The sequence below is a fragment of the Chiloscyllium plagiosum genome, unplaced genomic scaffold (assembly GCF_037043375.1).
Source record: "Chiloscyllium plagiosum isolate Xiang-an unplaced genomic scaffold, Cpla_swu_hap1 HiC_scaffold_1, whole genome shotgun sequence".
NCBI classification, from domain to species: domain Eukaryota; kingdom Metazoa; phylum Chordata; class Chondrichthyes; order Orectolobiformes; family Hemiscylliidae; genus Chiloscyllium; species Chiloscyllium plagiosum.
In genome coordinates, this window is record NW_028270139.1 from 123,310,642 (window position 1) to 123,324,235 (window position 13,594).

At 39.5% G+C, this 13,594-nt stretch overlaps 1 protein-coding gene across 3 annotated transcripts in view; it reads left to right on the forward strand.

Annotated features, from left to right (window-relative positions):
• alpk2 (alpha kinase 2) overlaps nucleotides 1-13,594 on the forward strand; it is a 95,467-nt gene that overhangs the window by 53,299 nt on the left and 28,574 nt on the right. For all 3 annotated transcript variants that reach the window (XM_087990347.1, XM_087990343.1, XM_087990350.1), the window contains exons 5-9: nucleotides 147-3,654; nucleotides 8,418-8,565; nucleotides 11,364-11,491; nucleotides 11,591-11,626; nucleotides 11,930-11,992. In XM_087990347.1, the coding sequence (XP_087846473.1) occupies nucleotides 147-3,654; nucleotides 8,418-8,565; nucleotides 11,364-11,491; nucleotides 11,591-11,626; nucleotides 11,930-11,992 (3,883 nt within the window). The remainder of the gene's footprint in view (nucleotides 1-146; nucleotides 3,655-8,417; nucleotides 8,566-11,363; nucleotides 11,492-11,590; nucleotides 11,627-11,929; nucleotides 11,993-13,594) is intronic.

Genomic DNA, 13,594 nt, shown 5'->3' on the forward strand with positions numbered 1-13,594 from the left:
CACTGTGGCATCCTGTTCAACATATTATAGTCATTCTTAGCATAGGAAGTTCACTAATGTCTATTGTAACACATACTTTTTCACTCTGTTCCTTGTAAATTTTACATTTCATCATCCTTGCTAATGTGTACATTTGTTTTTCACAGGCTGAAATGCAACCTTTACTTTCAAAAGATGGAGAAATTAGTTTTATTAAAAATGCCACAGGCTCAGCAAGCTACAAACATGATCCCAGTGCTTGTCACAACAAAAAGACAGATCTCTTGCTTTTGAACAAGTATGATCTGGTTCGATCTCATGAAGATAATTGTGACCACAAATCTGAATGTGGCAGACTCAGCCCATACTGTAAAACCTTAAGTAATGCTCAGATTGTAGACAATACAGCTTCACAAAGCAGTGCCTTTAAAGAAATGTATCATATTCAGGATAACAACCAATTACAGGAAAAAATGTTGTGTTTTATTACAAAGGACAACGAGTTAATGCGCATAAGCAAAGAATATGAAGGAAGTAATAATGGCTACAAGGCAAAAACTGACTGCAGCAGACCACTTATTGACTCTTCAATAGGAGATTATTGTATAGAAAATAAGAATTCAGAGCATTGTGAGAACTCTTCCATTTATGAAAAAGAGCTTGGAACTTTAGATCAACCATCAGAACTATATACTCACAATGCAAATCTTCCATCATCAATTGTTTGTAACAATTCGAAGTCTGACATGTTCAAAATAGAAGACACATGTGGGTGCATAGATCCATACCTGGATATTCCACCATGTTTAACTGTACCTGTTCAGATTCAGGATATTTCCCAATTATTAAACTCTAGCTCCAATATATCCCTAGTTGACGGCTGTGGTTCAGAAAACAAATTCAATTCACCTTCAAATGTTAGCACTAATAATGGTAATGATGGGCCTGCGCAAGCTACAGGCCAACTTCAAATCAACAAAAATTATGATAATAAGTCCCATGAGATGGATGATTCTAGATATGAGTGTCCACATTTACACTCAAAGGTTGTTTGTCCAAAAGCAATGCTTCAAAATCTTAACTTACATAAAGAACCAGCTGATGAATTTGAGCAAACTGCATTCGGGAACAGAAAAAGTCATGAAAGCGCTGTCAAAAGCCTCAGCCATCCTCTCAATAGCACAGAAGGACAGGGCCAGATACAATGCAGTTTAAATGCTTCAGAAAATAAATTACATGAAGAAAATAGATCAACACATCAATCAATGCAGTTGTTTGAGACAGCAAACATTGAAGCCCACAATAATAAAGCAGGATCAAGCTTTCAAGAAACTAGCAGATCTGTCATCTGTCAATTAGAGGAACAGCTGCCCATTGAACAACCTGCACTATTTGAAGATAATTTAGAAATCCAGTCCAATAAGCTGGTATTCTTCAATAATAAAAGGGATGGCACAGATTGGCCATTACAGGAAATGGAATATAAAACAAATAGTACTGCTACTGAACCCTCAGTCATTACTCATCAAGATGCTAACACATTCACACTTGTAGACAATGAGAAACTGAAAAATGATGAGCCATCTCCTTTCGAAAGTCTTTGTTGGAATAGCTCAAGAGACATTACTGAAGGCATCAATAATGAATATAATTCAGATGTGACATATGTTGAAATTGAAGGTCTTTGCAAAACAGAAAATAATGTTAATGATGAACACCTGCCGGATGTTTTTCATGATGAGAATATGAACCAGCAATTTTGTAATTCTACAGAAATAGCCATGTCTCCTGTTAGTAATCGATCAACTGAATATGAGCATTTCATCTTTCAGTCAAGAATTGTCCAACATTCAAATTCTGAAACTGTGCTAGATTTGGAAGATCACCTTATAGCACTTCAGTCCAACAATGAACCTGAAGTTGTGAAATTAGATGGCTTGCAATCATCAATGTCACATATGACAGAACAATATCTTTCTCCTTTAATAGAACAGAATCAACCAAGATTGATTAAGATTGAAGCTAACACTGCAGGGAACCTTATGGAGTATATGGAGTATCCTATCTCAAAAGAACAAAAATCATCGACAGTATGTATACCTATTTCTGACCAATCTTCCAGCCTTCAGGAAATATCCAGACCAATTCAGAACTCAGCAGAACATGTAGCTGAGATTGATATGCATAACAGGTATGGAGAAGTGCAAGATTTGGAAAATAATCAAATAGTTGTGACAGATCATTTGAAAGCGCCATTAATTGATGGCTCAATTCTGAATACAACTCAGAAATCTCAACCCATACTTCAAAATGCGAACTATTTGGAATATTTGTCAACAGTAGCTGCAGAGGAAATTAAAGCCACAGACAAAATCTGTGACATTGACATTAATGCAGCTGCAGATTTTAAATATTCAGATAACTCTTCATCATATTTTGATGAGGATGTTATGCTTCAAGATGAATTTGGCCATGTTGAGAAGAACTCAGGAAATCACAACATTACTCCCGCAAGGTGTGGTAGTGAAAGAGATCACGGCCATGTAAATGACAAAAAGAGATCAGCCCCAGAAAATTTAGAATCAGCAACACTTGCAGTCAGTTCCGTGATGAATGTTCCACCTGTCACCGAACAGATTAAAGATTTAAAAGTTAGATCAACAACAATAGGCTTAAATGAAGACACTCAAAAAGTGAAATCCTTACATGATTGCAAGGCAAATCTAAGTGATGTATCAAAGTGTTGTAAAGTAAATATGAAGGAAATTGGAGGGATCCAATTAAAAGAACATCTTACAAAATACAAGGAAAAAGAATCTGCAATTGTTGCAGGAGAATACAATAAAACTATTCAACACAATAATTTTTCCCAGTTAACTGCTGTGCACAACATAGAATCAAGCATTATTACTCAACCCATGGTCGGTAAAATAATGAATAGTAGTTCTGATGCAGAAGAGGATTGCAGAGACTATAGTAAAAGACCCAGAGGAAATAATCTAAATAAAGTTAAATGTGCAGCAATAGTGCCAAATCATTCATTGAACTACATCAAAACTGACACCAATACTGAAAGTAGAAGGAAGACTTGCCAGATGTTTACATTGCCCAGCAACATTACGCAAAGATTTTCTACTGATACTAAAATTGAAAATTTCCCATTAACTTCTAAAAATGACAGAAGCCAAGAAGAGCCCCCAACTACTCACACAGTGAGTATCATCAGTGAGGGACAGAAGAAGCCTTTAACTGAGAAGAGCATTGCATTTACACCATCACTCAATAGACAGCAGACTACAGCTGTGAAGATTAAACAACCATTACCAGCAGCATGGAATGAAGAATTAATATCAGGAACCTGTGACAAAACACGTTTCCTTAAAACATCCAGTGAGGATACAAGGGCCACCACTGAGACTGGGAGCCTGGCTTCCTCTCTGAATGATCAACAGAAGGAGGAACCAGTCAAACGTATACGTCTTTCAACTGACAACATGGGAAAGCGTCCATTAGAAAATAGCAAACAGGCATACTCTTCAACAGGAAAAGAGAATCTTGGTAAAAAAATTGCTGTTTTTAAAAGAGTTAATGAAAAGCCGAAGGAGGAACAATCTCTCAAGTTTGAACATAAAGAGCTAAAAAGCATAAAGTGCCCTCTGAAGGATGATCACAAAGGTATGTTCTTATGCTATTAAAATAGCAGACGTGCAAGCATGACATCATGTACCATCTCAATTAAAATATATAAAAATCTATAGACCTAACTAATTTTTGGGCTACAGTAAAAGTAAAACAAACTTTAAAAATGGGTATCCTAATCACTATAATAATCTATAATGATTAAAACTCTACTTCAGTCTCGAATATACTTAATGGCACAGCTTCTACAGCCCTCTACAGTAAAGCATTCCACAGACACATGAGCTTCTGAGAAAAATAATAAATAAATGAATTTTTTTGTTAAAAAACACCTGTGAAACTCCACTAGAAAAGTTTCTCCAGCGTGGAAAATATCCATCAACCGTTACTCTTTATTTCCTATCACACATGGTCGAAAAGTGTGGCGCTGAATGAAGGACTTATGCCCGAAACATCAAATGTCCTGCTTCTTGGCTGCTGCCTGACCTGCTGTGCTTTTCCAGCACCACACTTTTCAACTCTGATCTCCAGCATCTGCAGTCCTCACTTTCTCCATTTCTGATCACTCAGCCAATTTTGTTTCCATGTTGCTCCTGATCTTTTTAGACTATGACTTATAACTTTCCTCACAAGCCTGGGCACCTTCTTGAAATAACTGTTTCTTGAAACTTCCCCTCCAGTGAAGATAAACAAACTGGTTTGTAATTGCTGAGACTATCCTTACAACCTTCTTGAACAACGCTGTTATGTTTGCAGTTCGCCAGGCTTCTGGCACTTCCCATGAGTCCATGGAAGATTTAAATTGCCCCCAGAATTTCGATCCTCACTTACTCCAAACCTTAGTATGTACCTCATTATCAACTCACAGAGCACTGTCAACTTTAAGTGGAATAACCTGCTTTCTCACTGTAGGAGTTTTATGATTAAGCATCAAGAATCTATCCAAGACTTCTTGTTCATTTTAATCCTTTCTAGTGATAGAGTTTCCTCCTCTGTCACCAATGCCTGGACATCATCCTCCTCTTTTGTAAAGATAAATACGAAGTATTCATTTAACATCTCAGCCATGCCGTAAGTTTCCATGAGTAAATCCCTTTTTTAGAACATAGAACATGACAGTGTAGTACAAGACATGCAGCCATCGATGTTGTACCAACCTGTGGAACCAATCTTAAGCCTATCCATCCTACACTATTCCATTTTTGTCCATAAGTTTATCCAATGACCATTCACATGCCCTTAAAGTTGGTGAGTCTACTACTATTGCAGGCAGGGCGTTCCACACTCCTACTACTCTCTGAGTAAAGAAACTACCTCAGACATCTGTCCTATATCTATCACCCCTCAATTTAAAGCTATGTCCCCTCGTACTAGCCATCACTATCTGAGGAAAAAGGCTCTCATTGTCCACCCTATCTAACTCTCTGATTATCTTACATGTCTCAATTAAGTCACCTCTCAATCTTCTTCTCTCTAATGAAAACAGCCTCAAGACAATCAGTCTTTCCTCACAAGACCTTCCCTCCATACCAGGCAATATCCCAGTAAATTGCCTGTGAAACCTTTTCAAAGCTTCCACATCCTTCCTATAATGGAGTGACCAGACCTGTATGCAATACTCCAAGTGCAGCCACACCAAAGTTTTGTACAACTGCAGCATAACCTCGTGGCTCTGAAACTCAATCCTTCGACCAATAAAATCTAACATGCCATATGCCTTCTTAACAACCCTATCAACCTGGGTGACAACTTTCAGGGATCTATGTACATGGACTCTGAGATCTCTCTCTACACTACCAAGAATCTTACCATTAACCCAGTACTCGTCATTACTGTTGCTCCTTCCAAAGTGAATCACCTCACACTTTTTCACATTAAACTCCATTGGCCACCTCTCAGCCCAGTTCTTAGCTTATCTATGTCCCTCTGTAACCTGCAACATTCTTAGGCACTGTCCACAATTCCACCGACCTTAGTGTCTTCCGTAAATTTACTAACCCTTCTATACCCTTATCCAGGTCATTTATAAAAATGACAAATAGCAGTGGACCCAAAACAGATCCTTGCGGTGCACCACTAGCAACTAAACTCCAGGATGAACATTTCCCATCAACCACCACCGTCTGTTTTCTTTCAGCTAGCCAACTTCTTATCCAACCACTAAATCACCCTCAATTCCATGCCTCCATATTTTGTGCAATAGCCTTCTGTGTGGAACCTTATCAAACACTTTACTGAAATCCATACACACCATACCAACTGCTTTACCATCATCCACCTGTTTGGTCACCTTCTCAAAGAACTCTATAAGATTTGTGAGGCACAACCTACCCTTCACAAAACCATGTTGACTATCCCTGATCAACTTATTCCTTTCTAGATGATTATAAATCCTATCTCTTATAGCCTTTTCCAACACTTTACCCACAACCAAAGTAAGGCTCACTGTCTATAATTCGCAGGGTTGTCTCTTCCCTTCTTGAACAAGGGGACAGCATTTGCTATCCTCCAGTCTTCTGGCACTATTCCTCTAGACAATGACAACATAAAGATCAAGGCAAGCTCCTCCCTGGCTTCCCAGAGAATACTAGGAAAATCCCATCCAACCAGGGACTTGTCTATTTTCACACTTTTCAGAATTGCTAACACCTCCTCCTTGTGAACGTCAATCCTGTCTAGTCTAGTGGCCTGTATCTCAGTATTCTCCTCAACAACATTGTCTTTTTCTAATGTGAATACTGATGAAAAATATTCATTTAGTGCTTCTCCTAATCCCGGACTCTACACATAACTTCCCACTACTGTCCTTGATTGACCCTAATCTCACTCTTGTCATCCTTTTATTCCTGATATACCTATAGAAAGCTTTATGGTTTTCCTGGATCCTATCTGACAACAACATCTCATGTCCCCTCCTTGCTCTTCTTAGCTCTCTCTTTAGGTCTTTCCTGGCTAGCTTATAACTCTCAAATGCCCAAACTGAGCATTCATGACTCATCCTAACATAACCTTCTTCTTCCTATTGACAAGGGATTCAACTTCTTAAGTAAACCACGGCTCCTGCGCTTAACAACTTCCTTCCTGACTGACGGGTACATATCAAGGACCAGCTGTTCCTTGAATAAGCTCCACATTTTGATTGTGCCTTTCCACTGCAGTCTCCTTCCACATCCTATGCATTCTAAATTTTGCCTAATCGCATCGTAATTGTCTTTCCCTCAGCTATAACTCTTGCCCTGCGGTATATACCTATACCTTTCCATCGCTAAAGTAAGGCTGTTTTCCCTGGAGCATCAGAGATTAATAAAATCATGAGGGACACGGATAGGATAAATAGACAAAGTCTTTTCCCTGGGGTGGGGGAAGTCCAGAACTAGAGGGCATAGGTTTAGGGTGAGAGGGGAAAGATATAAAAGAGACCTAAGGGGCAACTTTTCACACAGAAGGTGGTATGTGTATGGAATGAGCTGCCAGAGGAAGTGGTGGAGGCTAATACAATTGCAACATTCAACAGGCATCTGGATGGGTATATGAGTAGGAACGGCTTGGAAGGATATAGGCCAGCTGCTGGCAGGTGGGACTAGATTGGGTTGGGATATCTGGTCGGCATGGACGAGTTGGATCAAAGGGTTTGTTTCTGTGCTGTACATCTCTATGACTCTAAACATAACCATTGTGGTCACTATCACCAAAGTCCACTTCCAAATCTAACACCTGGCCGGGTTCAATACCCTGTACCAAATCCAATGTTGTCTCACCACTTGTTGGCCTGTCTACATGTGGTGTCAGGAAACCCTCCTGCACATTTTGGACAAAAACTGACCCAGCTAAAGTAACCAAACTATATTGTGACCAGTGGAATGCCACAAGGATCAGTGCTGGGTCCAGTACTTTTCGTCATTTATATAAATGATTTGGATGAGCATAAGATGTATAGTTAGTAAGTTTGCAGATGACACCAAAATTGGACGTGTAGTAGACAGCAAAGAAGGTTACCTCAAATTATAACAGGATCTGGACCAGATGGGCCAATGGGCTGAGGAGAGGCAGATGAAGTTTAATTTAGATAAATGTGAGGTGCTGCAGTTTGGGAAAGCAAACCTTAGCAGGACTTATACACTTAATAGTAAGGTCCTAGGAAGTGTTGCTGAACAAAGAGACCTTGCTGTGCAGGTTCATAGCTCCTTGAAGGTAGAGTCGCCGGTAGATAGGATAGTGAAGAAGGTATTTGGTATGCTTTCCTTTAATGATGAGAGTATTGATTACAGGAGTTGGGAGGTCATGTTGTGGCTGTACAGGACATTGGTTCAGCCACTTTGTGAATATTGCGTACAATTCCGGTCTCCTTCCTATCGAAAGCATGTTGTGAAACTTGAAAGTGTTTAGAAAAGATTTACAAGGATGTTGCAAGGGTTGGAGGATTTGAGCTTCCTATTGGACGGATGTTTTGAAACTTGAAAAAATTCAGAAAAGACTTGCAAGGATGTGGCCAGGGTTGGAGGATTTGAGCTATTGGAGGTTGAATAGGCTGGGGCTGTTTTCCCTGGAGCATCGAAGGTTGAAGGGTGACCTGAAAGAGGGGTGGGGGTAAGGGGGCTGAGAGATAAATGGGAGGGAGGTGGGGCTGGGATGGGGAGGGTAGCTAGGAATGTGCTAGGTGTATGAAGATGGGGGATGATGATGTGGAGAGTAGACCAGAGAGGTGGGAAGGATGGCAGACAGGTAGGACAGTTCAAGAGCACAAACATGTTAAGATTTGAAAACCTTACCTTCAACTAAAGAACTGCACTCTCTTCCAGCTCCAAAACTGATCCAAAAAATCCATGCTGAAGTGTTCCCTGATGTATCAAGAAATATCAAACTATGGTGCCTGTTTTGTAACATACATGCAGATTCCACCATTATATGGACAAAAAACAGCATTGTATTGACTGAAGCAGAAAGAAGGTAAGATGCACAAGTGGTTAATTATCATTAATTTTTTTCTGATATTTTACTCTGGAGTGGCCACAGTGTGACTTGACCATCACTAGTCTCATTACAGGACTTAGATTGGCAGTTTCCTCAGAGTTGTCCCTGCTCAGCCACTCTACCTTTATGCAGCAGAAATCCAGTCTAAGTTAATGTTGTGAGCAACTCCAAGGAAATTCCTAATCTAACGTTAAATTGTTGAAATCTGTTTTCATTTGTTCAAAACTTTTGCTAACAGTCCAGACATTCGTGCTAAGACATGTTTTATTACAAAAAAGTAACAAGATCTATGAGTTATGGAGAATGAAAGTTCAACATAATAATTGTAGCATTGGATTTTTGAACATTGATATTGTAGTTGTCATCTGCCAATTCTGAATGCAATAATGATGGATTTCTGTGGTATGTTAGAAAACATATCTCAAAATTCTTTTATATTTGTATAATTACAAGTTAGATCTACTTGTTCTGAAGTGATTGTGTGCTTAGCAATAGTGCAAAAAATTAAAGTAATACTACAATAGAATTCTGTAAGGTTCAAAATCAAAGATTGGAAACTTTCCCCAGGACTGATGTTACTGAAGGCATGTTGAGGTGTAATCAAAGTTCACTGTCCAACTTTTCTTTGTTGACTAAGAATAGATTAAAAAATTCTGATCCCTGTTGACCATGGTAATTGATGTAAGTATAATGGCTCAATTCCAAGGAATGCTTGGGAAAGTACCTGGACTTTTCACACTGATTATACTGGAACTCCTCTCATTAAACAGGGTTTAAAGGACCGATGCAAATAGGGCAGATCCAGAATTCACCCCAAATTTATGCCCACTGTAGCACAAAGCCTGTTTTTTCTTTAATCTTGACCCACTGATTTCAAGGGCTTTAATTTTTAATGATTCTTTTTGACAACTCAATATATTTGCCTTAAGGTTGGTGAGGTATTTCCAAACATTGCATTTTATATAACTTGCTTACTAAGTACAGAAGTAATTTAAAAATGTTCTTACCTTCTGGGCGTTGTTGATAAGGCAATTAATTATTTCCTATCCTTAACTTGTGCTTGAGAAGGTGGAGGTGGAATATCTTCATTTCTAGGCCCACTTCATCAGATTGTTAAGAGTTATCCATATTGGTGCGGGCAACAGAGTCACATATAGACATAGACAGCATAGGAGGAGGTCATTCATTCCATTTTGCCAGTCAGTGCCACGGTCAAATAAGAATGATTTCCTTCTGTAAAAGACATTAATGATTCAGTTGGGATTTTACAGCAATGCAACAGCTTTCTGACCATTTTTACACTTTCAATTTTGAATTGCGTTTAAAATCTGAATTCAAATTTTCAGTTGCCATCAGTGGAATTTAAATGACCATTCTCTGGATTATTATTCTAGCCCTCTGGATTATTAACCCATTAACTCTTCTGGTACAGTTACAAGACTGGCATCTACCTGACAATGTGGAAAATTGTTGAAGAATGTGGTGCTGGTAAAGCACAGCTGATCAGTGATATCCGAGGACCTGTCTGCACTTGGCCCATATCCCTCCAAGCATTTCCTGTTCAGGAACTTATACAAATGTCTTTTAAATGTTGTAACTGTACCTGCATCCACCACTTTCTCTGGCAGTTCATTCCACACATGAGCTACTCTGTGTAAAAGTTGCCCCAATACCTATAGTCAGGAGTGTGATGGAATACTTCCCGCTTGCTGGATGGGTGTAGCTCTGACTTAAGAAGCTTGGCCCCATCCAGGACCAAGCAGCCCACTTGATTGTTACCACAGCCACAAGCATCCACTCCTTCCACCCTGAAGCTCAGTAGCCGCAGTGTGTACTATATACAAGATGTCCTTCAGAAATTCACCAAATATCCGAGACAGCACTTTCCAAACCCATGACCACTTCTATCTGGAAGGGCAGTGGATACAGGGGAAATCACCACCTGCAAGTTCCCCTCCAAGCCACTCACCATCCTGACTTGGAAATATACTGCTATTCCTTCACTGTCACTGTGTTAAAATCCAGGAATTCCCACCCTAATGGCATTGTGGGTTAATCTATGACATGTGGACTGCAGCAGTTCAAGAATACCACTAACCACCACCTCCTCAAGGGCAACTAGGGACAGGCAGTAAATTTTAGCCCAGCCAGTAACCACCATGAGTGAATAAAAAATCAACCTTGCTGGCAGATCCAAACATTTCAGTTATGTAGTTCCTTTCTTCATACAAATTCATGTGCATTTAAATTAACTTGCTGCATGGAAGGCAAATGTCTGATATTTTACTCATAAATCTCTAACCGGTGAATGCAGTGACATTTAGCTACAATTAACAACATTTGCGCTGAGAGTGCATAGTTTTGTTTTGTACAATGCATTTTATAATTAATCTCATTGAAATGTAGTATTAAAAAAAATGAGTAGAGCCTTAATCATCTTTATTCTGTGATCTTTAAGCTAGTAGAGGACACACTTTAAGAGTGCAAACAATTAAACCAAAGTATTGCTTATGTATTGTTCATACTGTAAGATGTGACATTGTAAAGAGTTATGAAAATTATTTGTTGCTCTTCAAAGCATTTCTTAAACTTTATTTATGTTCAAAAATCTAAAACTACAAATTTGAGAAAATCAGAAAAGAAATAAAGTCTAATAATGAAGACAATTTTTTTAACAATGAAACAAAATTCATTCCGTTCCATGCTTTAACCCATTCCTCCAGTCACAATTATAGTTGTCAAACTTTACCGTCCCAACTGTTTTCAAATTATAGCGCAGGAGATGACAGTCCTGTCTCCTTGGCAATAGTACAAACTACTATGAAAGATCGAGGGTTATATCAGTGCTCCTTGAAGAATAAGTATGGAAGTGTGTCCTGTGAGTTTGACTTCACCACTGAAGGTATCAGAACAAAAGTGCCAAATATCCGCTTATAGTTTTACAATAAAATTATGCAAGTGGTGCACATGGAGTGATAATCAATTTGTCTTTATTCTCCAGTTCTGAATGAGCTTCTTAGTTATCAAGTTGTTGAAGGTACTGCCCTTTTTAAGTCTACAAATTACATTTTATTTGGATAAGATAAATGTTTCAATTGCATATGTTACTACAAATGAATACAATTCAATGTCATTGATTCTCTGTTTTAAAAAGCTCCGAGTATCATATAAAGAAAGATATCAAAATATTTATGTTTAATAGAGTTCAAAGCACAATTGACATTTTACAATATTTTTCATAAGAGCGTTTCAAAGAATGGTGGTTTGTTGCTGGAAAATAATTACATACTTTCCTGCCGCCTGAGTTAGTTGATTTTAAACCTTTTGTTTGAATAACTAGGACACGGCTACATCGAGTCAAACAAACACAATGACCTCCATGGTTTCCCTGTTTCAGGGACAGGTGAGATATTAATGTATAATGTGATGTCTGTAAACTTTATAACGTGGTCAGTCGACAGAATTGACTACATGATGCCATCGCTACAAGTCTTGTTTAGATTGATTTGTCAGAGGTCTAGTTGTAGAAATTTGGGGCTATATTTTCAATATCAAGCTTGAGTCAGGAACTTTCCAAGGCCCCTCGATGAAAAATTACTCTGAATCATGGAATGTTTATTCTGACGAGTACGGGTGCAGGGTAGAATGGCATTGGATCTACCAGCTCTGAAAGCAAAGCGTCTGCAGCCTACAGCACAGCCGAGTGCCAATGCAGAATGATAGGTCCCTCCTTAGTTTGTCAGGATTTCACTTGACCTATTTTAGAACTCATCGAGTCCCATAGCTTTCACATCACCTAAGCAGTATACCCGCCAAAGTATTGTTGGACACACCACAAACTGTACATTAAATGGCAACCGCTGTCAAACAGATCCTACAAATGTTCTCACTAACCTACCCAGATGGCAGTGATCACCGGACATGGGATTGATGACCAGCAGGATTGGATGGCTGCCCAGCTCTCAGGTTGCCAGTCCTGCATTAGTAATAGCTAACATCATGGTGACTGTCAGTGATGCCCTATCTTGCAATATCCTGTCCCCCTCCCATGTTATCTCTGCATCCCAGCACACTGCTGCCAATCCCACACTTGACTTGCCCAACTTTCCAAAAACAGCTCTGTTAACCCCCCTTGATATTTCAGGTTCAAACACCAAGAACTGTAGAGGTCCCATTTCCTGAACAATGCGGAACCCTGACTGACCAAACCACGAACTGATTTCTGTGCAGCTTGCTGACTAACGTAGAGTCATAGTCATAGAGATGCACAGCACAGAAACAGAGCCTTTGATCTAACTTATCCATGCCGACCAGATATCCTAACCTAATCTTGCCTCATTTTCCAGCATTTGGTCCATATCCCTCTAAATCCTTCTTATTCAAATACTCATCAAGATGCCTTTTAAATGTTGCAATTGTCCCAGCTTCCACCACTTCTTCAGGCAGCTCATTCTGTACACATACCGCTCTCTGCATGAAAAAGTTGCCCCTTAGGTCCCTTTTACATTTTTCCCCTCTCACCATAAACCTATGCCCTCTAGTTCTGGACTTCTCCACCCCAGGGAAAAGACCTTGTCAATTTATCCTATCCATGCCCCTCATGGTTTTATAAACCTCTATAATGTTGCCAATAATCTCTGGACTGATTGGATGTGACCATGGCTCACTCCTCGAATGTATGGACCTGATTCTTGGGCCCTGCTTGCATTAAGCAGCCTACTGACCAATATCAGCCCCTGGACTGCGATCAGATGATGCCTTTGCCTATGCAGACTCGTTATTGACTGTGTTCCTCTTGCCTGGTCTGGACACGACTCCCCTTGGATTTTCAGATGTGGAAACTTGATTGAAATGCATACAGCCACATAAGCTGCTGGCACGTGCTGTAGGCATAACACTGATGTAGCATCTTGCCATACAGCAACATGACCACCCCCTTAACTGATCATTGCTGGAATACATGAGAAGGTAGGCGAAAGCGGGTACTGCAGATGTTGGAGATTAG